Raw genomic sequence first — 25,663 nt, 5'->3', positions numbered from 1 at the left:
GCGTTTAATTAAAAAATAGTGCCTGGCAAAAGCTGGGTAACACGTACCATTTAGAGAGTCCATCCCAGTACAAAAAATCTCGGGATTTAGAAAATTTCGGGATTTTCCTAACCCCTGGAAATATTTTTTGAAATCCCGAAGATCCCGAGATTGCACAATAGGGCAGCTCCATATAAAGGTTTGAACAATCCTTTATATGGAGCTGCCCTATTGTGCATTCTCGGGATCTTCGGGATTTCAAAAAATATTTCCAGGGGTTAGGAAAATCCCGAGATTTTTTGTCCTGGGATGGACTCTCTTTTTTTTTGTTTCATAGTAACTAATTTAAAGTGGAAGTTACTAAGTTAATCTAAATAATTATGATTTCAGATATCATGGTCTCTAAGATCACATTGTTTACCAGTTGTTGGTAACGAAACTTTGCAGAACACAAACTACCATCGGGACAGGTATTGTTATATTCTGGTATTCGGGCGACTTCAATGCGAAGATCGGCTCCGACAACTCGGACTACGATCGTGTCATAGGACGTCATGATCTTGGAGAATTGAGTTAACACGGTGGGCTGTTGGCAGAATTCTGTGGCAATATCGACATGGTGATTGGAGGATCGCTTTTCCCCATCGACCACATCTGCATCAGCCGAAAATGGAGACGGAGCCTTCTTCATGTCCGGAATAAACGCAGCGCTGACAGCGCCGATTACGCATTGCTCGAATTCAGCGGAGGGAGGAGAGCCTTGAACGGCGATTCAACACACGCTGACTAGAAGATCCAGCTGTGAAGAGATCGTTCATTGAAGAACTTGGAACTCGGGCAGTGGATGTTCCGGAAGGTGGCAGTGTAGAAGAGCAGTGGACGGCCATCAAGAATGCCTTTATCGGAACAAGTGAGAACAACCTGGGTGAGCTGCGCACTCAGCGGAAAGAGTGAATAACGGATACAACCAGGCGGAAAATCGAGGAGCGTTGAGAAGTAAAGGCCGCGATAGAGCGGGCAAGAACCAGAGCAGCCAAGTACGAGTTCCGTCAACGGTATTCGGCTCTAGAGAAGGAAGTTAAACGCTGCTGCAGACGGGACAAGCGAGCGTGGGTGGACTCCCTGGTTGACGAAGGGGAGAAAGCTGCAAGAAAGCTTGCCCGATCCTTAACCGCAGCATCCTGTTATTGATTCGTTGCGGTTTGGATATTATCCGTATCAGATTAACTCTTGTCTTACAATTAACTTTGACTTCGCGGAAGTGCGGTTATAATGAGAGGCTCCGGTCTATGGACACTCCAAGAACTTTTACAAATGCTCTCCCAACTTGACGCTTGGTCCGGGCAACTGGTGCCTCCAACGGCAGACGTGTACACTGATACAATTACTGGCGGTCATAGTATAGCCTACAGAGCTAGCCCAGCGATGAACAGCCCTGACGGCAGATTGGTTTCGCATTCGCGTGCGGCCTAGAGTGTCGCCAACAAATACCAGCAATATATTGTCGGCATAGACGAAGACGTAAATGTTCGAAAAATTCCATGAAACACACCGTTCATGGCGGCAAGGAACACCGCCAGAACGGAAAACTGGGGTACCCCAGTCTCCTGCGAGAGATTCTTCGAACCCTGGTTTCTAATTAGAACTTTGAAGGAGCATCCTGTGAGGAAGTTCCGAACAAAAGCAAGCATGTTGCCGAAAATTCCTACTCACTCAATTATTGAAGGACGAAGGAAGTCCAAGTTGAAGGCCTTGGAGATATCCAAGGATACCAGGTCAGCGTATTTGCCCTCATTGTGAGCGTTTTGCAAAACGTCACCCAAGTTTGCAAAATATGTGCCAGTACCGTACCCTGGGCGGAACGCGTACTGCCAGAATCCGAATAAACCTTCTGCTTCTAGTTCGTCGCGCAGCCGCCGGGTCACCATCCTCTTGACGACTTTAGAGACACAAAAGGTCAGCGAGATGGGCCGGTACTTCGTGACATCCCGGGAGGAGATGTTGTTCTTAGGAATGGGGATGACCAAACTTTTACGCCACTCTTCCGGGAAGGTTTGATCAGCCCACATTTGGCGGATCTTGGCGAAAGGCGGTATATTGTTGAGCATAGGGTACCGCCGGGACCGGAAGACATCCCATCACTTTTGTAAAGGCGAAAGACAGCTCGGCAACAGAAATGTGTTGGCTACCTCAGTGGGATCGGTAATGGTACTACCATTATCAAGGTGGATGTGGGAAGAGCGTTGCTTGCTGCTAAGCGCGTTGTTTTTTCCAGAGTTCAGCAGCGGATTGAGCCTTTCTTATGATGCCCGGTAGATTGCCACAGGGTAAGTAAAGGTTTACCACGCTAACTGGAAAACTACCTTGGAGACGGACTCCGACAACTGGGAGGTCTTCGTTAAACTGGAATACGTCGAACGAGACATCTCGAAGGACCCCTATCGCCATGGAATGCCGGATATTAGAACATACCCTAAAAGTCCACTTGTTCTTTACTCCGAAAGAACGAACCATAGAGTCCAGTACAACACGATTGACCTTTTGTAGGCCAATTATCCATGGCGGGCTGCCGTGCGTTAACAGTTCCAGATTGGGAAGGTTATTCCAGAAATCGTTGATGGTCCACTGGAGACAGAAAATTACCTCCAGCGGAAGTGTAGGGGTCGGGAAAAGAACAAGCTTGATCCAATCCAGTACCAGTCGAGTTGTTCTGGTCAGGGAGAAAGAAACCAGGTTGTGTGTTGAAATGGTGTCCCCGGATGTATCCGGAGGGGTGCTGTGTATCCGGGAGATTCTTGTGATTTCAAATGTGGGTGTTCCAGGGATCCGGAATCTGGGCCGGAAGAAGGAGCTGAACGAAGATGTTGGAAGATGTAGGACTTACAACTCAGGTTGGAGTGCCTTGGAGGCCTGTGTCTTATTATTTTATTTATTCAGACTAAGGCCGAGTCTTCTCCATTCGGCTCGGTCCATGGCTACACGTCGCCAACCACGCAGTCTATGGAGGGTCCACAAGTCAGCACCCCACCATAGATGGTATGCAGCACTTTCCTTTCGAAAACTCCCAGTGCACGTTGGTCTTCCACAAGCATCGTCCAGGTCTCGTGTCCGTAGAGGACTACCGGTCTAATGAGCGTTTTGTAGATTGTCAGTTTGGTACGGCGGCGAACTCTATTCGATCGGAGCGTCTTGCGAAGTCCAAAGTATGTACGATTTGCAGCCACTATGCGTCTCCGAATTTCTCTGCTGGTATCATTTTCGGCAGTCATCAGTGAGCCCAAGTACACAAATTCTTCTACCACCTCGATTTAGTCACCACCGATGCAAACTCGCGGTGGGTGGCTCACAATGTCTTCTCTTGAACCTCTTCCTATCGTGTACTTCTTCTTCGACGTGTTAATGACTAATCCGATCCGCTTGGCTTCCCTCTTCAGTCTGTTGTAGGCTTCCTCCATCCTCTCAAAGTTACGTGCCATAATATCTATGTCGTCGGCGAAGCCAAATAGCTGGACGGACTTATCGAAAATTGTACCACTCGTGTTAATCCCTGCTCTTCGTATTACCCCTTCCAAAGCGATGTTGAATAGCAGACACGAAAGACCATCACCTTGCCGTAACCCTCTGCGGGTTTCGAAGGGACTCGAGAATGCCCCAGAAAATCGAACTACGCACATCACCCGATCCATCGTCGCTTTGATCAACCGTGTCAGTTCAATCAAAGTTAATTGCCTATTTCCGGGGATTAAACCACCCGACTTGGACGTTAATTTACAATGTTATGGAAACTCATATGTGAATATGTACGTTATGTGGAAGATATTGATTTGAAAAATGTATTGGAGGTAACCACTTTCCCTTCGATGGGACTCGAACCCAGTCGGTCGTCAAGCTCAGACCCGACCGCAATGCGTAGGCAAGAGCACGCAACTCAGGTTGAGTTCAATCAAAGTTAATTGTCCATATTCCGGGGATTAAACCACCCGACTTGGACGTTAATTTACAATGTTATGGAAACTCATATGTGAATATGTACGTTATGTGGAAGATATTGATTTGAAAAATGTATTGGAGGTAACCACTTTCCCTTCGATGGGACACGAACCCATGACCCTACAGTACGCTAGACTGGTGCTTTAACCAACTAAGCTACGAAGGACCTCCGTCGGCCTTCGCAACCTAGCGGCTACTGAACGAGCTCGAGATTCCCAAATTGGACGCATAGTCAAATCACTCGCAATCCATTTCTCAAGCCAACACTACCACATGTGTATAGTACACGTTCACATTAGAGGAGCGTGGGTTCGAGTCCCATCGAAGGGAAAGTGGTTACCTCCAATACATTTTTCAAATCAATATCTTCCACATAACGTACATATTCACATATGAGTTTCCATAACATTGTAAATTAACGTCCAAGTCGGGTGGTTTAATCCCCGGAAATAGGCAATTAACTTTGATTGAACTGAACCTGAGTTGCGTGCTCTTGCCTACGCAATGCGGTCGGGTCTGAGCTTGACGACCGACTGGCAAATGCTTACACAACCTCACTTGATCAGTACTGTTGCTGATGAAGAATGTGTACAGCCGCCAGACATTCTAAATACTCACGCTCCTCTAATGTGAACGTGTACTATACACATGTGGTAGTGTTGGCTTGAGAAATGGATTGCGAGTGATTTGACTATGCGTCCAATTTGGGAATCTCGAGCTCGTTCAGTAGCCGCTAGGCTGCGAAGGCCGACGGAGGTCCTTCGTAGCTTAGTTGGTTAAAGCACCAGTCTAGCGTACTGTAGGGTCATGGGTTCGAGTCCCATCGAAGGGAAAGTGGTTACCTCCAATACATTTTTCAAATCAATATCTTCCACATAACGTACATATTCACATATGAGTTTCCACAACCGTGTCAGTTTATCCGGAAAACCGTGTTCGTGCATTAGCTGCCATAGCTGGTCTCGATCGATTGTATCAAATGCGGCTTTGAAGTCGATGAATAGATGATGTGTGGGCACGTTGTATTCGCGACATTTCTGCAGTACTTGGTGAATGGCTAACAAACTAACTACGGAATCAATGAGCCCATCAAAAGCATGTGTCGAGTGTTTAATAGGTGTTACAATGTATTTGATTTTCATGTTCCTCGTATAACTAATAAGAATAGATTTAAGAGTATTTTGTGTTAGATATAGTGCATTCAATTTTTTGTTTGTATACCGTATAGTTTGTCATTGGGCTAAATAAATGGCGAACACCTGGTCTGTGGTAGAGCGTTCGCCCATAAAACCCGCCTGGCACTGCCCCACGAACTCCCATGCAATTGGTGCTAGTCGACGGCATAAAATTTGGGAGAGTACCTTGTAGGCGGCATTCAGCAATGTGATTGCGCGGTAGTTGCTACAATCCAGCTTATCGCCCTTTTTGTAGATGGGACACACGACACCTTCCATCCACTCCTGCGGCAAAACTTTTTCCTCCCAAATCTTGGTAACGACCCAGTGCCTGTGTCCTGTGTCTGTTGGAACTTATTGCCCGGGTTGGTGTCCCTGGGGTGCCCGAAAAGCGGCCTGAAGGGGTGGGACTTACCTCCCAGAAGGAAGTTTTCGGGGAGCCCAGGAGAGCTAGCAGTACTCACAGCGTCGGACGTTCTAAAGAACGGAAATTACTCCGGGAGTTCCTTCTCAGAGGAACTGCCGGTGGACCTACCGTAGGAATTCCCATTAGAACTGCCGGAGGAGCTCCCGTAAGAACTCCCAGAGGAATTTCAGGATAAACTCATAGAAGAATTCCTAGAGGACCTCCCGGAGGAACTCCTAGAGAAACTATCGGAAGAATTTTGGGAGGAATTTCCAGCTAAATTTCTGAAGAAAGCCTAAATGATTTCCTGAAAAAAGCCTGAATGACTTCCTGGAAGAGCTACTGGTGGAACTCCCGAAGGAATTTCCGGAGAAACTCCCGGATGAATTGAAACTACCAGAAGAATTCTCGGAAAAAATCTTAGAGAATTCATCTTTCATCTCTAGCTGAAACCTTTATAAGGGAAAATGTAGCTGGACCATCATCATCATCAGAGGACCTTCCGGAGAATTCCTTCAAGAGCTCCCAGAGATTCTCGGAGGAGCTTCTGGAGGAATTTCTGTATAAATTCTTGAAAAAGCCTAAATGATTTCCAGAGAGAAAGCCTGAATGAATTCCCGGAGGAAATTCTGGAGAATTTCCCCGAATAATTTTCAGAGGAACCCCCGTAGGAACTGCCGAAGGAATAGTTCTTGGAGGATCTCCCGGAGGAATTATTGGAGGAACTGCCGGTGGAACTCCTGGAAGAATTTCCGGAGAAACTCCTGGAGGATCTCCCATTAGAAATCTTGAGGTTTCCACCGGAGTTCTTCAGGATTTCTTTGGGAATTAATCTAGGAATTCCTCCGAAAATTCCAATGTTGATTTCATTTTCGGTATAATTTCTGTATAAATTTTCGGTGAATTTTCTTTGAAATTTTCACACACAATTATTCGAAACTTTCACGGAAAATTTTATGGAATTTACACAAGAAATTCGAAGACTTTTCGCGAAATTCTCAGGAATGTTTACCGGCAATTCTGCGGAATTTTCACGGAATATTCTTAGGAATTCCACGGTTCAATTTTTCAGAAATTTTTATGAGAAACGGCACGAAGGAATTATCTGAAGAATTCCCTGCAGAACTTATAAAGGAATTCGTGGAAGATTCCTTGGAGTATATAATGGTGGAATTTTCGAATCAATTCCCGGTGAAATTGATGGTGGAATTCCTGAAGACATTGCCAAAGAAATTTCTGGAGGCATTCCTAAAGAATCCAGACAACAACTATAAAACTACGATTCATAAGACCTAACAAATCCCCCCCCCCCCCCCCCTAATCGAAATCCTGGCTACGCCCATGTGGCTGGCAGCAAACCGGGCGGTCCAAACGTCCATCTAAAGTCTAGCAACTTACAGACATGGACAAAACTAGCTCTGTACCGTTTCGTAAAAGTAGAAAGACTCACTCCGGATCAGTGGTGTTGCAACGAAGAGCGAAAGTTTGAAATCTACGGTCTAAGATCAAAAGTCGAAAGTTCAAAGGACAAAAGGTTGAAAACACTCAAGGTCAAATAAACTTAGTTTGGAGAGTTGAATATGCTTCAACTATCAAGATAAAGAGATTTCGAGCAATGAAAGGAAAATTAAAAAGGTAAATATTAGAGGTACTAGATCTAAAAAGCGCGTTGTTACGCAAAGCGGCAACTTAACGAATGTCATTTTTTTTTACAATGTTATGAAAACTCATATGTGAATATGTACGTTATGTGGAAGATATTGATTTGGAAAATGTATTGGAGGTAACCACTTTTTGATTTATTTTCATTGGCTTTTATCGGTGAGATCGAACTACCTAAGCTCAAAGTGGAAGGGAGCATGTTTGTAAAGCACGATGAAGCACAGAATTGAAAGTTATCGCAAGCGAGCGACAAGTATGAAATTGAATAGAAGTTGAAACGTAAGCAGAGGGCCATTGAAGAACAACACGAAATTGAAATCGCTGTTATTTTACCTAACGTCCACCCAGGAACGGCTTGGCTGATAGTGTGTGAACTATCTTACCAATACAGGCAAAATAACAGCGATTTCAACCTGCTGATATGTTGTTCGGCGTTCGGAGACAGTTCTAGCGATCAGAAACAAGGTAACCACTTTCCCTTCGATGGGACTCGAACCCATGACCCTACAGTACGCTAGACTGGTGCTTTAACCAACTAAGCTACGAAGGACCTCCGTCGGCCTTCGCAACCTAGCGGCTACTGAACGAGCTCGAGATTCCCAAATTGGACGCATAGTCAAATCACTCGCAATCCATTTCTCAAGCCAATACTTCCACATGTGTATTGTACACGTCCACATTAGAGGAGCGTGAGTATTTAGAATGTCTGGCGGCTATACACATTCTTCATCAGCAACGGTACTGATCAAGTGAGGTTGTGTAAGCTATTTGCCAGTCGGTCGTCACGCTCAGACCCGACCGCATTGCCTATAGCCTATAGCATTGCCCAAATAGCTCACATATGAGTTTAGGCAATTACCTTTGATTGAACTGAATGTCATTTATTATTTTTGATGAGTTTGTTATTGTCCCTAGATGGTCTAGTTACCTAGAAATTTTGACTATATCGACACAGGGAGAGAGAATCCTGAACAAAATATGACCAGAACATATCGAGATAGAGAGATATTGAGATAGGGAGGTTATCGAGATGTAGAAAGCAAAAATGTATGTAGATTGAAGGGACCGAACAGACCACATAGAGAGAGATATCGAGATATGGACCATCGAGATGTAGAGAGTCGACTGTTGTTGCATCCGTATGTCAGTTGAGTAGATGGCGGTAGTGAGTCAAAGTACATCAGTTCAAAAGTTTACACAAGATTTCCAATGAAATTTGTTCTTGCTTAAATATCTGTTTTCTGTGGTATTAGAAATAAACATCAATAAGAGTATGGCTTCGTTTGCTTAGTAGGAATATGTTGAAATATCGAAGTCTTAAACCTGATACTTTTATTATGGGTTAAAAGTCTGATTATTCTAACCAGACCTTATAATTTACCATTCTAAGACTGAAACAATTAACTATCATATACCATGACGTTTTTAATAACACATCCATTTTACATTCGAAGGGTTTCTTTTTGCAAAAGCAAACCTCTTCGTCTTCAGCTTAAGAAACCATCGATTTTATTCTTAACCACACCCCAACATAATTTCGACGACCCATATCAGACCCCAGCTCGGTTGCTCTAAATATCATTGTGGTAGCGAGTGTGAAATCGATGGTGTCACAAAAGGTTGTCATCATCGAAAACACGCTTCCATAAGCTGGGATCCGCGCAGATGGGATCCAACGAAAATGGTAACTTTTTATAATCCGCGAGCTGAATACAAAATTCAACTTTGATATCCATCCGAACGGTATTGTTGCAAAATTTATACTCTGCTGCCAGTGACGTGTGCTACGTGCTTTTTGTTCTCACCGTCTTGGTTTCTGGAGAACGCAGGCTGCAATGGACCGTTTTGATAGGAATTTTTCTCACGTACCTTATTCGTCTTGGCTGCTGTCCGGCCGTCAGGCTGTTGCTCATCCGATCCTTCTGTATCCTTGCTGCAACCGCCGCCCGTTAGGTTCTCCCGCTGCGAATCATCGTTATCGTCATCGCCATCATCAACAGAGCCACTGCCGGCCGGCGAACCGGAACGTGACTCCGGTTCGCTCATCTCCAGCAGAAAGTCCAACGATGGACGTGACGATTCCATTCCGGAACTAATTTTCGCACTCATTCACTCTGACACCCCCGTCTACCCGACAGAAGCTTTCTTCGTATAACACCGAATTCCACTTTCAGCAACAGCTGATTACATAATTTGATTTACTGGAAAGACCCACATTCCGGAGCAGTGGCTCTTCCCTGGCATTACATCCCCCACTGGGACATTGCCGCCTCGCAGCTTAGTGTTCAATTAGCACTTCCACAGTTATTAACTGCGAGGTTTCTAAGCCAAGGTACCATTTCTGCATTCGTATATCATGAGGCTAACACGATGATACTTGTATGCCCAAGGAAGTCGAGACAATTTTCAATCCGAAAATTGTCTAGACCGGCACCGGGAATCGAACCCAGCCACCCTCAGCATGGTCTTGCTTTGTAGCCGCGCGTCTTACCGCACGGCTAAGGAGGGCCCTTAAGCAGTGGCCCGGAGCAGTGGCGTAGCCAGAAAATTGGTCTGGGGGGGGTTTTCTGAACATATTTTTTTTCGAAAAAAAAAATTTTCTTCTAAAAATTTTGTCTCTGGGGGGGGTTTTATGCCCAAAACCACCCCCCTGGCTACGCCACTGTTCCGGAGCAAGCGGCTTGATGGCACTTTCGGATTACTTTTGCTTCCAGGGTTTTGATTCACACAAAGACTATCAGCCACACTGAATTGCACCCTCGCCTACAGCAGCCCTACCTCAACTGGAATCGAATTATTCCTGAACAAAGGGCCACCATTAGCTCGCAGCGATACACTCCCAGCTAGAACCCTCGAATCCGCGATATGGACCCCAGAATCCGTCGAAACGCCACAAGACGGTCGCGATTCCCGGAGCCGGAACGAACAAAATTTCGCCACTACTGAAGAGACCAATTTGGGTACCTACTGTGCAACATCCATCCTAGGAGCAGATTGGCGTGGACCATTTTCTCATTCGCTGGCGCTCTCACTCTCCGGTTAACCGTATCGCAGGATACTCTACTCATGATTACCCGGCCACCACCCGGGAGGGCGGTGGGTTGCGCGACAGTCAGTCGTAGAGAAAATGGAACAACAAAAAACGAACTTTGTTCTCCATTCACAAACGTATAATCGGCAAGGGCAGTGTTTATCAAACAGCTCTTCACAATGTTGGATTTGATTGTATAATTAGATGAATTGATTTAAGGCAGTAAAAGCTCTGCGTGAAGCATCTATAATTATTTTATTGGAATCGACTTTGGTCTTTACCTGATAATCCAAATACATGACAATTTTGTTTTTTATTCACAACTGATACAAATTTAACTCCTCCTATTTCACCTATTACATATGTGTTTCGTCGTCACCAATCGCAGATAGATCTGCTTAGGAGCCATTCATCTTCATCTTCTTCTTCTTTCTGGTTTTGGTGGTGCTTTTCTTTTGCGCACACACCCACCTAACTGGACTGGCATCGCAACCTATTTCTATTTATACTCCGTGGAGTTTACAAATCGTGATCTGCTTTATCGACCTTCTACATTCTTATTTGAAATTCTGTCATATAAGACTTGTTGTTATTTTTCTTTTTATGTCCGTAGACTTTTACTTCCTTTAATAGTCATTTTGACTTTTCCATGTATAAGGGCTGTGGAGTAGACCTGTGCGCCGAAGTATTTGTGAACGGCGGCGGCGTAAGGCCATTTTTACACCGGCGGCGGCGGCGTCGGCGGCGTCACGCCGTGAGCAATATTCGGCGGCGGCGGCGGCGGCGTGAATCGGCGTGAATGATTTTAAGCTGAGAAAAAAAAAAAAAAAAATTACGCAGCAAGGCCTATCATGCTTTTATTGTATTTTAGGTTTTTGAACAATTGCTAGTTTTAGTGATGAACTTATTGTTATATAAAAAATCACTTTAATAAAGACCAAAAAAAAAAAAAATTGCTAGTTACAGATAGACTGATAGGTAAACATGCTTTTAGCTATAGCTTGTATCTCCGCAGCAAAAGTTTACATTACATCCTCCACTAGGATATTGCCGCATAACAGCACATAAATTCAGTGGAAAGTACTTAGATATAAATCCAGAAATTCATCAAGATATTCCTCAGAAAATTAGAAAAAGGAATTCGGTGAACTAATTTAGAATTACCCTATGAATTCCTTCAGAACTTTCCCCAAGAATTCCCTTGAAAATTTATATTTATTCAAAAGCTCCTTAAGGAATTTCCTTGGAAATTACTTTAGGGATTGCTTCGGAAATTCCTTTACGGAGTCTTTTGGGAATTTCTTCGGAAATTCATTCGAAAACTTTTTTAAGAATATCTTCGGAAATTCCTTTAACCTTCCGGGACTCGCTTAGTCCTGAATCACTCATGTAGTTTCGCCTCCGTTGCGTACGACAAGCGAGCTGTTTTAGGTAGTGTTGTACTTTTTACAACGGCACGAGTCCTCGAGGGTTAAGAATTCTTTAGAAAATACCCATGGAAAATCCTTCATGAATTTCCATCGGAATACCTACGGACACTGTTTGAGGAATACATCCGGAAATCCCTTTAAGAGAAAGCCTTCGGAATTTGATTTAGTTTTTTTAATTCCTTCAAGAATTTCTTTTAGGAGTTTCTAATAGAAATTCTTCCAGTAATATCTTAAAGAATTTCTTCGGAAACTCTAAGAAGATATTTTTGGTATTCTTTCGAAATTTCCCTGTGGAATTTATTTAGAACTTTCCCTTGATTGATGACTTGTGAGGGAAGTCAGATTTTTTCTTTTTTTGGAAAAGATGTTTAATTTTGATACACATAGTTAAGTTTGCCATCTTAGGGTGTTTTTAAGAGATATTGCGAAAAAAGATTCGGCTGCCGGTGGGACTTGAACCCACACTATTCCATTTAGTACACGGACGTATTACCAATTATACAACAGCTGCCCTTGCGAGAAGTTGTTCCATAACCAGCTAATAACGATGGGATATCAGTCAATTCCCCGTATCTATCGAATTTGCTTTGGAACATTTGACACCATGTTCTCTCTACCCAACTAAGTGTAAGTATCAGAATTGAACAACAGTCGGTTGCGTTTGAATCACAAACATGTGATTCTATTTGTCGCATTGATGCGGCTTTGCTTCTGCAACGACAATAGAGGCTCGCTGCCACCGAGCGTCCGACCAGCAGCGGTGTGTGATACTGCAGGGTATCATCGTTTCTCTTTTTCTTGATTGATGACTTGTGAGGAAAGTCAGATTTTTTTTTTTTGGAAAAAGATGTTTGAATTTTTGATACATAGTTAAGTTTGCCATCTTAGGGTGTTTTAAGAGATATTGCGAAAAAGATTCTGACTTGCCGGTGGGACTTGAACCCACTATTCCATTTAGTACACGGACGTATTACCAATTATACAACCTTTGCTTCTTGCGAAGTTGTTCCATAATCAGCTAATAACGATGGGATGCCAGTCAATGCAGTATCTATCGAATCTGCTGGCAACATTTCCTGGTGGCACCTGCGAGTTCTCTCTATATGTGTATGCAGAATTGAACAACAGTCGGTTGCGTTAATACGACAAATAGAAGCATGCTTCTATTTGTCGTATTGAGGCGGTTTGCTTCTGCAACGACCAATGAAGGCTCGCTGCCAGGAAGCGTCGACCAAAGCAGACGGTGTGTAGATACTGCAGGGTATCATCGTTTCTCTTTTTCTTGATTGATGACTTGTGAGGAAGTCAGCTGTTGTATAATTGGAAATAGATCCGTTTAATTTTGATACATAGTTACGTTTGCCATCTTAGGGAATCTTTTTTCGCAATATTGCGAAAAAAGATTCGGCTGCCGGTGGGACTTAACCCACTGTGTATTCCAAATTAGTACGGACGTTTTTACCAAAAAGATTATACAATCTGACTGCCTTACAAGATTTGTTCCAATCAAGCAACTAATAACGATGGGATACCCTGCAGTATCAATTCCCCGGCTGCTATCGAATCTGCTTTGGCAGCATTTCACCCTGTTCTCTCTGCAGAAGCAAACCCGCCTCAATTGACAACAGTCAGTTTGCGTTTGAATCACAAACATGTGCTTCTGTTTGTCGTGATTGAGGCATAGTTGGTAGAGCTGCAACGACAATAGAGGCTCGCTTGCCAAAGCGTCCGATAGCATACGGTGTGAATTGACTGCACGGGTATCCCATCGTTTCTCTTTTAGCTTGATTGATGACTTGTGAGGAAGTCAGATTTTCTTTTTTTTGGAAAGATGTTTAATTTTGATACACATGATTAAGTTTGCCATCCGGCAGCCGAATGTTTTCAATATTGCGAAAAAATTCGGCTAAGATGGGACTTGAACCCACTATTCCAAATTTACGGACGTATTACCAATTATACAACAGCTGCCTTGCGAGGAAGTTGTTCATCAATCAGCTAGATAACGATGATACCCCTGCAGTATCAGTCAATTCCCCGTATCTATCGAATCTGCTTTGGCAACATTTCACCTGTTCTCTCTACCCAACTATGTGTATCAGAATTGAACAACAGTCAGTTGCGTTTCAAACGAACTGACTGTGCTTCTATTTGTCGTATTATAGTTGGGTTTAGAGAGAACATAGGTGTGACAATAGGCTCGCTTGCCACCGAAGCGTCCGACCAGCAGCGGTGTGAATTGACTGATATCCCATCGTTTCTCTTTTAGCTTGATTGATGGAACAACTTGTGGGGAAGTCAGATTTTTCTTTTTTGGAAAAATACGATCCGTTTAATTTTGATACACATAGTGTGGGTTCAAGTTTGCCAGGCAGCCGAATCTTTTTAAGAATGTGCGAAAAAAGATTCGGCTGCCGGTGGGAAACTTGAACCCACACTATTCCATTTAGTATACCACGGACGTTTTTCCAATTATAAAATCTGACTTCCTTGCACAAGTTGTTCCATCAACCAAGAAAAAGAATAACGATGGGATATCAGTCAATTCACACCGTATCTATCAAGAATCTACTTTGGCAAGCATTTCACACCCTGTTCTCTCTACCAACTCAATACGACAAATAGAATTCACATGTTTGTGATTCAAACGCAACCGACTGTGCTTCTATTTGTCGTATTGAGGCGGGTTTGCTTCTGCAACGACAATAGAGCTCGCTTGCCACCGAGCAGATTCGATAGATACGGTGTGTGATACATATCATCATCGTTTCTCTTTTCTTGATTGATGACTTCTCGGGGAAGGGCAGATTTTTTCTTTGTATAATGGAATAGATCCGTGAATTTTGATATGGACATAGTTAAGTTTGTCCATCCGGCAGCCGAATCTTTTTAAAGAGATATCCTTTAAAAAAAAGATTCGGCTGCCGGTGGGACTTGAACCCACACTATTCCAAAATTTAGTACACGGATCTTTATTACCAAAAAGAAAAACAGCTGCCCTTGCGAGAAGTTGTTCCATCATCCAGCTAATAACGATGGGATATCGCAGTCAATTCCCCGTATCTATCGGAGTCTGCTTTGGCAAAAGCGAGCCTCTATTCTCTCTGCAACTATGTATCGACAAATTGAACAACGTCAGTTTGCGTTTGAATCACAACTTCGACTGTTGCTTCTATTTGATACACATATTGGGTAGAGGCAGGGTTTGCTTCTGCAACGATCTGATGAGATACGGGGAATTGACTGATATCCCAAGCGTCCGACCAGCAGCAGTGGCGATGCGAACAACTTCGCGCAGGTATCTGTTGTATAATTGGTTCTCCGTGATTGAATGGAATAGTGTGGGTTCAAGTCCCACCGGCAGCTGAATCTTTTTCTGAAAAACTGATACACAGTGTGGCTGAAAAAAACCGACATTATGGCAAACTTACTATGGTTGGGTGAGAAAAATTAAACATCTTTTCCAAAAAAAATTTAGAACTTTCTCCAGAAATTCTTTCTGAATTTCCTATAGGAATTCCTTCGAACATTCTTCCGGAAATTCCTTTATCAACTCTTCCAGAAACTCCTGTAGCACTTCGAAATTTTTTTTTTAAATTCCTTTAAGAATTCTTTCGAGAATATCTTCAGACATTCTTTTGGGAAATATTCTAAAATTTGGTTTGTAAGTTCCTGTATTTTTTTTTGAACCCATGTTTAAGTGTTTTTTTTAATTGAAAATAAGTTTAACGCTCAAAGACCTTTGGAAATTTCTTCGAAAGTTCCTTTATAAACTCCTCCAAATGAGAATTCTTTCCGGAATTATTCTTGTATGAATTTTGTATAGTTTATTAAAGGAATTTCCTAAGGACCTGAAAAGATTTTCTAACTGTATTTTTAAATGAATTTCAAAGAGGTGAACCAGGGCTGAAAACCTCTATAATAAATTTTGTTTGACTATTATCGGCTCTTTCAGTCATATAAGTATCACGAAAGTATCACATCAACTCTATAATAAAGAATAAAAAATAAATGAATTTCTGAAGGAATATCCGAAAGAATTCTGAAAGTAATTTACGAAGAAATGTTTAATAGTTTTACCGAACAAATAGCTATTGGTATGTACTAAGAAATTCCTATAGTTCTCCAGAAAATTTCGAAAGTCCGGACAGTAGTAAAACAAACTCAGTTTTGACTCAGTCTAGAATCAAGAATACATGCCAAGAACAACTCCCAAAATATCGAGATAACAGATATTCGGATATTCTCAATAATTCTTTGGGAATTTCCTGCACGAGTTCCTTAGAAAATTTCTACAGATTTTTGTTCATAAATATCTTAAGTGATTCTCTAGGAGAAATATTCAGGAGTTAATTCGGTAAGTCATCAAGAAACTCATTTTAAAATACCTTAAAAACTCCGACAGCAATCCGATCAAGAATTTCTTCAACAAGTCATTTAAAAAACTCCACAAATGAAACCAGGTTTTTCTTTTAAATTTCCCTAGGAATTGCTTCGGAACTTCTTAGGACCCTTAGATATTTCTTAAGGAATTCTTCTGGAAATTCCATCAAAAATTCATATAAGATTCATACTGACCATTCCATAAAGAATTCCCTCAGAAATTCTTTTTTGGAATACTTTTAATAATTTCTACTCATGTAGATGGGTACACTTCCCCACAGTTGTAATGGACTCGACGTGCCCATCTTCAAAGAAGCCATCCCTCAGAAAGCTCAAAAAGGATTGCGAATCTATTTATTAGTCTGTTGGATTACATTGCTGAAAGGAGATTCTCTCTATCCCGCGGGCTTCGCGTAAGTGTCTCTGGCTACGGGTCCGTCACCTCCGTTTCTTGCCCTTCGCACAGAAGTGCATTGAAAGCAGAATGGTAATTAAATTCGATTGTGCTATTGGGTGGAGCCGCATGCAGAGCAAGACTCAAGCCAGAGTGATGGATAACCTCATACACACATACATACTTTTAAAAATTCCTACAAAATTTCATAAGACATTCCATTCCCTCGGAAATTAATCCAACACCATTTCCTTCCAAAACTGTAGGACGAATTTTAAGATATCTCCGTACGAATTCCTAGAGCAATTTCCAAAGGATCTCTTAAAGGAATTTCTGACATACTTAAATTTTTAAAAACAATTTCTTTGGACATTCCTCGTAGAATTCTTTCATGATTTTCCTCAGATATTCCTTCAGAACTTCCTCCGGGACTTCCGGAAATTATTTCAAGAAAACCAAGAAATTTCTCTGGAAATTGTTTATCGAAACAAATCGAAACTATTTTTTTAAACAATTCTAGCAATTACAAAGAATGTTCAATTTGTTGGTCGTGCTCCAGCTCCAGAAGCCAATAGATTAATTTTGCATTCGCGTATCATGAGGCTAACACAATGATACTCCATGCCCAGGGAAGCAAAAAAACATACCAGACTGGGAATCCATATCCAACATTCATTATGGTGCTAATTTGTAGCCGCGTTTGTACACATTTAATTTTTCTTCCGGGATCTCAGCAATTTGTTGAACTTTTACCGAGATTCAGTCAGCCGAGCCCCAGCAAACGTGGTTTTTGCCGAGATGTCTCTCAAAATTGCTGTAAATCAGCAAATTATTTGCCGAAAACCAGCTAACAAACGTTATTTTTGCCGGGATATCAGTTTTTATTTTGCTGGGCTAACAGCTGTGTGGAATTTGCCGAGCTGTATACATAAAAACTGATTGTATAAGCACTGGACCAATTAAGATTTGTAACATTCCAACCTTTAAAAAGATGATGAACCACCCAATGCGACCAGAATGAGTTTATTCCACATGAAGCTACATATGAGATTAGAAGTTAATCGCCATGCTCATTGATTTGTAGATTTGTAGCCAAGAAGTTTTTGGATGACCTAACATTTAACACGCCAAAGCGAGTTAAAGTGACAGGGATAAAAGTAAACAAATTTGCTAAAGGTATAATAGCTAGGGACACGGCAGGTATTTCCGTCCATCGTCGTAGGGGCTAAACCAACGAAAGCAACGTACATTTACTAGAACTCCACTATAGCAGAACGTTTCTCCTGATCTTACGATTTCGTACGTATGTGTTTTACAAAAAAGTGTCTCTTTTATTGGTTTTCGAGGCTATGACGAACAGACGAAAATACCTGCCGCGTCCCTATTTAATTAATGCTTGATAGGTTGCCTTGGTTCGGCAGATGCAAACGCACTGCATAATGTGATTTTTGTGATGGCCAAACATCGGCGTGAAATACGAAATTCGGCGGCGTGGAGCCAACCGGCGTATGGCGCGCCGCCGACACCTTGACCGGCGTCGGCGTACGTCAATTAGTGTCGGCGGCGGCGGCGTGGCGCGGCGGCGCACAGGTCTACTGTGGAGGGGTGGAATCTAACCAATGACCATCTGATTCAGAGTCAGACGGGTAGACAACTACTCTACGGACCCCCCAGGACTCATTCATCAGCCTGATGAAAGTTTCCACCAGTTTCTCAAATATGATATGTAATCAATGTAGTCGGCAATATTTGGCATCGTTGACAAGTTTCGTTGTTCCGAGCAATCCTCTCTCTCCATGAAGAGTCCAGAACAGAGGATCTTCTGTTAACCTTACGAGCAAAAGCGTAGGATTTCCAATCCAAAGATAACGTGTTCGATTCTAAGTCTAGACTAAGATGTTTTGGGGTGAGAAACATTCTCGACTCTCTGGGCATAGTATAGATATTGCACTTGCCACACAAAATGCATACTTGTGCAATGGCATATAGGTAGTTACAGGCTACAGTTTTTAATAAATAACTAGGGAAATGCTAATACAGTTGAAAAAAGTTAAAACCCTAGCAGCACACATATTTCACATAAGTTACTGTAACTCATATGTGACCAGATTTAGTCGCAATCAAGTTGCTGCAACCAGATTTGCCTGACTTGTGTTGCTCGGGAAGCAGGCCAAGTTTTAGTAGGAATGTAGAGCCATAGAAGAGGAAAAAATGGAACGCTATTATCAGCATAATTTCACGCGAGTAAGAGCCTAAATGTAAGCAATATTTGACGTGAATGGTCAATATTGCATGCAAGTTGCATTTAAGTGCATGCAAGTTGCATTTAAGTGCATGCAACTTATGAGAGGTTCATTGCATTGCTTGCTTGCAAAGGCTACTTGCGCCTTAGCCTGATAACAAAATGTGTAGGTTAAAGATATATTGTAATAGCGCTGACAAAAATTTAATGTGAAGAAGCCAATGAAACAAAACGTGTTTGTAACTCACGATAACTCTATCGTACGAGATAGGAATAATCGTGAGAACCTCTGTCGCGAGAACGAAATACGATGACAACGATAGACGCCTGCAACTGCAGCGAGCAATTTTTACTACGGACACACTCAACAGGAAGTATACGTAGCTCCAGCTCAACTGTTCATTCAGTAGTACCACTACCTCTACGCAGACAGAAAATAAACTCCAAGCTACGAGTTCTCTGGCGTGTCTGGCTTCCGGCGTAGTTTCATTGTTTGATTTTCAATTTCGTTCTGACTCTGAAGAGGACCGCAAAAAAAAGGATATGCCGCTGCAGCCGCCGGTTTGGATGGTATTTCTATTGTGTTTCCCTAACGATGCACACTAATTAGGTGAGAGGAGTTTCACATAAAAGCGAGCGGGAGCAATTTTCTCTTTAGCTCTCTCGAATTTTCCGTAGCAAGCGAAGAATGCAGGTTTTCAACTGCATCACATTTCGACATTGTTGTTTCAAAAGGGCGAAAGTCGCAAACGTAAACATTGACTTCTTTTGCTGATTTCAGGAAGATTAGAGACTTCTGGCGCTATTTTCCACTTCCATTCGATAGAAGACGCGGAGCGCCACCAGTTCCAAGTGGTTGTTAGCTGGGAGCGGTCCTAGTTGTTGAGAAATTTGCAGGAAAAGGCATTGTTTACGTTTGCGACATTGGCCCTTATGAAACAACAGTGTCGATTTTAGGAATCTACCAGATATTACGTAAACGTTGCACTCGGATTTTTTGGCAAAAAAGTTTAGAATTTACTTCTACAATGTTATGTCCTACAAATCGACTCAGCTTCGGCAAACTCAAACGTCGTCTAAATGGTGGACATTAAGTATAATTCTGCCTCTATATGTCATGGGCTGTTCTTTGGGACATTTTGTGCTTATCGTCCGTTATGCCCAACGTACTTATCTAAATGTATGTGTGTATGTGGCAGAGTGCAAATTTTGACGAAATGTATAAAAATCTACAAAAAGTATAAAGATTTGTATGTAAACTGGTGGAACTTTTCTCAAAGCATTGCAAATACCTTCATATGTAATTTGTGGATGACTCCTTACCGTTGTGAACACACGCTACCCTACCAAGAGCGTCTAGGCTGTGAACTGGGTCTGGGTGGGTGGTGGTTACCAATAACAACGTGAATGTCGCAGCGGCGATGGCTCGCACTGAATCCTTATACGTTTCTACGAAAGTCTATAGGTCGGTAGGTGGATACCTACACGGAGTGGGTTCTTTATGAAAAAGTGTGAGATTGCTATTCATTATGCAACGGAGTCAAACGTTATGGTGTGTACGTACATATATATGTGGATTGTGGGTACTGCATCTACTCTTACGTTTTGTGTGATTTCTGAATGAGAGACGTACTACTTATTTGTAGCATACGGTGAGTAATACATTAGTTAATCAAATATATATGCAATTTATGCCTCCTCCTCTTCTTCTTCTTCTTCTTCTTAGCATTACATCCCCACACTGGAACAGAGCCGCCTCTCAGCCTCTCAGTCTTAGTGTTCATTAATCACTTCCACAATTATTAACTGCGAGGTTTCTAAGCCAAGTTACCAAGACCGGCACCGGGAATCGAACCCAGCCACCCTCAGCATGGTCTTGCTTTATAGCCGCGCGTCTTACCACACGGCTAAGGAGGGCCCATGCAATTCATGCTATAGGATAGTAATTTAAACAAAAAAACAGAACAATCCACCTAACGGTGATGGTGCCTTTCTCGAGGCTTATAAAACAAGAAAAGCACACAAGAGAGGTCAATTGGTATATAACACTATGGGTCTAAAAGCATTCTATCAGAAGTTTCGTTATGGAGTGATCCTATAGCCTTTACGTATACTTAGTATACGCGAAAGGCAAAACATTTTTGAAAGATATTAGTCATTCAAAGACAACGATTGTTGATATGAAGAAACCGTCACATAAAATTCATACGAAGCAGCTCTACTTATACATTTATTTATTTATAAATAAAACATCCATCATAAATAATGTCCAAGTTAAATAATTTCGATTATGTTGATCTACGTTTCTCTTTCCATGTGTGTGTGTTTTTGCCTTTCTCGTACACTGTACCGAAAGGCTATATGTTCGCTCAAAAAACAAACTTTTTATAAAAAAAGCCCAAAGACCCATAGTGTTATATGCCAATTGCCTCAGCTCGACGAATTGAGATGTTGTTTGTCTGTGCTTGTGTATGTGTGTGTGTCTGTATGTATGTGCGCAAAGAACTCATTTCAAAAACTTCATGATTTCGAAAAGCAATGATGGGAATGATATTTTTAGGGTTCCTGGCCCACCCGGATTCAATCCGGCCACATCGGTCACAATCCGGGGACCAACGGATTGGCCATTTTCTAAATTGATTCAAAATAGGTCGTGCGATACCTCAAACTTCATGAATTTACAAAGTAATGATGAAAATTATATTTTTAGGGTTCCTGGCCCACTCGGATTCAATCCGACCACATCGGTCGCAATCCAGGGACCTAGGAATTCCACCGAAAATTCATAAAGAAATTATACCGTAAATGAAATCAACAATGGAATTTTCGGAGGAATTCCTAGATTAATTGTCAAAGAAATCCTATCAGAATTCCGGTGGAAACTTCAAGATGTCTACTGGGAGATCCTCCAGGAGTTTTTCCGAAAATTCCTCCTGGAGTTCCTCCGGGAATTCCACCGGCAGTTCCACAAAGAGTTCCTGCAGGATTTTCTCCGAGAATTATTCCGGTAGTTCTATCGGCAGATCCTACGGGGGTTCCTCTGAAAATTCTTCCGGGAATTTCTCCAGAATTTCCTCCGGGAATTCATTCAAGCTTTCTATCTGGAATTCATTTAGGCTTCTTCAGGAATTTATATAGGGGAAGGTGGGTAGACTTGATCCCCGGGGAGACTTGATCACCCCCTGTTTTATCGAGCACTAAAGTATTTTTGTTCTAGCGTATTTTTTAGTATAGATCCTCTAGACAAATGACCTTTATGTGGTGAGTTATTTTTTGGATTGACAACCTTATTTATTCTGCAGGGCGGTTTGTATATTTTGACCTTCCTAAAGCTTTTTTTATGGGCCAAGCAAAATTTGAACAACTTTTCATAACAATGACCAAATGCTGTCGTTTTTTCACAGCACAAAGCCATAAGTATGCCATAAGTATGATCTGTACTGATGAAAATGTTAACATTCCATCAAAGTTTTAGGATATTTGGATTTGAAGTTATTGCCGCAATATGGGGACACTTGATTCCCCATTAGTCACCCATACAAAAATTTGGCGAAAAAAATATAAATCTATTCTCAGGCTTCTAATTTTTTGTAGATTTGACAGATTTGATGAAGGGTTGTCAAGAAAATTTTTTTATTGCGTAGATATCATAAAAAGGGGATCAAGTCTCCCCAAATTTTAAAATTGCATGTGCTGTCGAATTCAATAACAAAAATCGTTCACGTATACGCACAGCAATTCGAAAATTCCGCTTATTTTGAAGGAAAAATATTTAAAAAATCTGAGGGCACCTTTCTAATTTTATCAAAGCAAGTTTTTGGAGAGGGATCAATTTCTCCCGAATATTTTAAAAGTCGATTTTTGACAGCACTCCAAAAAATCGATTGTGTATCAATAACAACAATAATTTAAGGACTGTCATACATCAGTAAAGTTAAATACTATATTTCTTAAGGAGTCTGTGTGGAAATCGCATATGTTTATTTATTTTTGGCTGTGATACATCGGAAATCAGAAAAGGGGATCAAGTCTACCCAGTCTCCCCTAGAAATTCCTCCAGAAGCTCCACCGATAATTTCTCTGGAAGCTCCTCAAGGCAATCTCCGGGAGGATGATGATGATGATGATAGGCGATATTTGTCTATAAGATGAATTATCCAAGAATTTTTCCGATAATTCTTCTGGTAGTTTCACTGGCAGTTCCTTCGGGGGTTCATTTGAAATTTTCTCCTGGGAGTTTTTTTCAGAAATTCCTCCGGAAGTTATTTCAAGAATTCCTCCAAGAGTTCCTCCGGGAATTCTTACGGGAGCTCTTCCGGCAGTTACTACGGGAATTCCTCCGTGAGATCCACCGGCAGTTTCTATGAGCATTCCTCATGAAGTTTCTACAGCAGTTCCTCTAAGAAGGAACTCATGGAGGAATTTCCGACAAAAATTATCAGAGGAATTTTCGGAGGAACTTCCGGGGGAACTTCTGGAGGAATTTCTTAAAGAACTACAGGAAGAATTTCTAGAGTAATTCTCGTAAGAACTCTTGGATGAACTCCCAAATGAACTTCCGTAAGAATTCCAGGAGGAACTCCTGGAAGAATTCTCAAAGGATCTCCAGGAGGAACTCCCAGAGAAATTCTCCTAAAAACTTCTGGAGGATTTTGTAGATAAATTCCCAAAAAAAAAATCCTGAATGAATTCCCGGAGGAGCTACTGCTAGAACTCCCGGAGGAATTTCAGAGGAACAGCCGTTGGAATACCTGGAGTTGAATTTTTAGAGGAACTTCCGAAATCCCATTTCCCGTGAAATTCCTGCCATATATCCTCCAGGAATTCCCTGTGAAGTTCTTGAAGGGATTCCCGGAGGAATTCTTGGAAAAACTCCTGGAGGAGCTACCGGAAGAACTCCCACAAGCACTTCCGGAAGAATTCTCACAAGAAAGTCCTGAACTAATTCTTGGAGAAGTTCATGAAGCAATTTCTGGATAAATAACTGAAGGAATTCCCGGAAAAACACCAGGAGGAATTAATGCAGAAATTCCCAGCTGAAATGGAGAAGAAATTACCGGATGAATTCCCGGAGGTTAGTTCTGAAGAAATTCCTGGAAGAACTCTTGGAAGATATCTTGGAGGAACTCTCAAATTAATATCCGAATGAAATTCTGGAGTAAATTTCTAGTGAAGTCCGGAAAGCATTCTAGGACAATTCCGCGGAAAAAATTCGGGAGAAATTCCTGAAGGAATTCCTGGAGAAGTACCTGAAACAATTCCCGGGAAAATACCTGGAAGAATTTCCGAGGAAAGACATGGACGAATTCCTGGAGAAATTTTTAAAGAAATTTTTAGATGAATTCTTGAAGTATATTCTGAAGTAATAGCGGAAAGAATTCCAGAATGAAATCCTAGAGGATTTCGCTATTAAATTTATGGAGGTATCCCCGGAAAAACTCCTGAAAGTTATCCTGGAGGAATTAAAGGAAGGAATATAGATTACAAGTGGATACAGATTTACAAGTGAAATTATGGAGCGAAATCGGAGGATTTCCGTCATACATTTCCGAAGAAACTTCTAGCAGAATTTTGGGAAGAAATACCGTTTGTATTCTTGAAGGAACTCTCGAATGTATTCCTGAAGGAAATGCCGGAGATTTTTCTGGAAAAATAGCCAAAGAAATGTCTAGAAGGAAAAATTTGAGAAGAAAAGAAATCTTCAAGGAATTTCCTCATGAATTTCCGAAAAAATAAATTTAGTAGATAAGAAAAAATTACAATTACATGAGAAAGATTTTCGAACGATTTTTAGAGGAATTTGTGGATAACTTTCCGGAGGAATTTAGAAGTTCCCTGGGGAGCTTCTAGCCTGAAATTTTTCGAGTTGTTTTGCCCCAACCTGCCTCCTCTGGCTACGCCCTTGTATCATTCCCATCATTGTTTTGTAAAATCATGAAGATTGAGATATCACACGACCTATTTTGAATCAATTTGGAAAATGGCCATTCCGTAGGTCCCCGGATTGTGACCGATGTGGCCGGATTGAATCCGAGTGGGCCAGGAACCCTAAAATATGATTCCCATCATTGCTTTGTAAAGTTATGAAGTTTGAGGTGTCGCACGACCTATTTTGAATCAATTTAGAAAATGACCATTCCGTAGGTTCCCGGATTGTGACCGATGAGGCCGGATTGAATGCGAGTGGGCCAGGAACCCTAAAAATATCATTCCCATCATTGCTTTGTGAAATCATGAAGTTTGAGGTGTCGCACGACCTGTTTTGACTTAAAATTGTAAATGGCCAACTTGTTTGAAGAAATCTCAGCGTGCAAATTTATGACAAATATTCAGCTTCTGATTTTTAAGAATTCAACGGTAAATCCCACATGAGCAATTATATAACTCAAATTTCCAGGGGAAAAAGAGGAATAATAGTATAATAAATGCAATCATTTGTCTTAAATTGAAGAATTTTGTAGAACAACGACGTTTGGGGGAAACAGTATTTTTATGCACTTGAGAGCTTGAAAAATCACTTTAACATGGACAAAACGTGAACGGAACGAATCGCAATGTTCACAAGACTTGTAAAGCACACCAAAAGCTTCCGTATAGAGGTTGTTGCGATAGTTTTCGACGTTTATATCTCTTGTTAGATTTTTTCCAAAATTGAAAATAGCCCAAAAACACTAAATCGACTTGAGCCACCTCGAAATTTTATCCGAATTAGCTGAAAATTTGACAGTAGACTTATTTTAGCATAAGAATTGTGATTCTGGGCTGACCGGTTGAATTTTTGATACTTTTTGAAAACATGAAGAGGTCTAATGGCCACTTATTCCGGGGACAACTGATCCCAACGGAATCTGGAATAATTCTGGAACCGTCCTGTGGATAGCCTCGAAACTATAGACACTATAGGTTCCATAGACGAGCGGAGACACGGTTGAATCTTCTCGATTTAGTGTGTTTTTCCATTTTTTCACAGT

The 25,663-nt window shown here is 41.7% G+C and overlaps 1 protein-coding gene across 1 annotated transcript in view; it reads right to left on the bottom strand.

Moving 5' to 3' along the window:
- The window catches only part of LOC134209656 (breast cancer anti-estrogen resistance protein 1), a 461,209-nt gene extending 451,787 nt beyond the window's left edge, over positions 1 to 9,422 (bottom strand). Inside the window, exon 1 of the mRNA XM_062685658.1 lies at positions 9,082 to 9,422. Coding sequence (XP_062541642.1) covers positions 9,082 to 9,321 — 240 coding nt within the window. The 5' untranslated portion in view covers positions 9,322 to 9,422. The remainder of the gene's footprint in view (positions 1 to 9,081) is intronic.
- Between the last annotated feature and the right edge of the window lie 16,241 nt (positions 9,423 to 25,663).

The sequence above is a fragment of the Armigeres subalbatus genome, chromosome 2 (genome assembly GCF_024139115.2).
Source record: "Armigeres subalbatus isolate Guangzhou_Male chromosome 2, GZ_Asu_2, whole genome shotgun sequence".
Taxonomy (NCBI): domain Eukaryota; kingdom Metazoa; phylum Arthropoda; class Insecta; order Diptera; family Culicidae; genus Armigeres; species Armigeres subalbatus.
The sequence above is the reverse complement of the archived record's forward strand: the minus strand, read 5'-3'. Positions and strand labels throughout refer to the sequence as shown.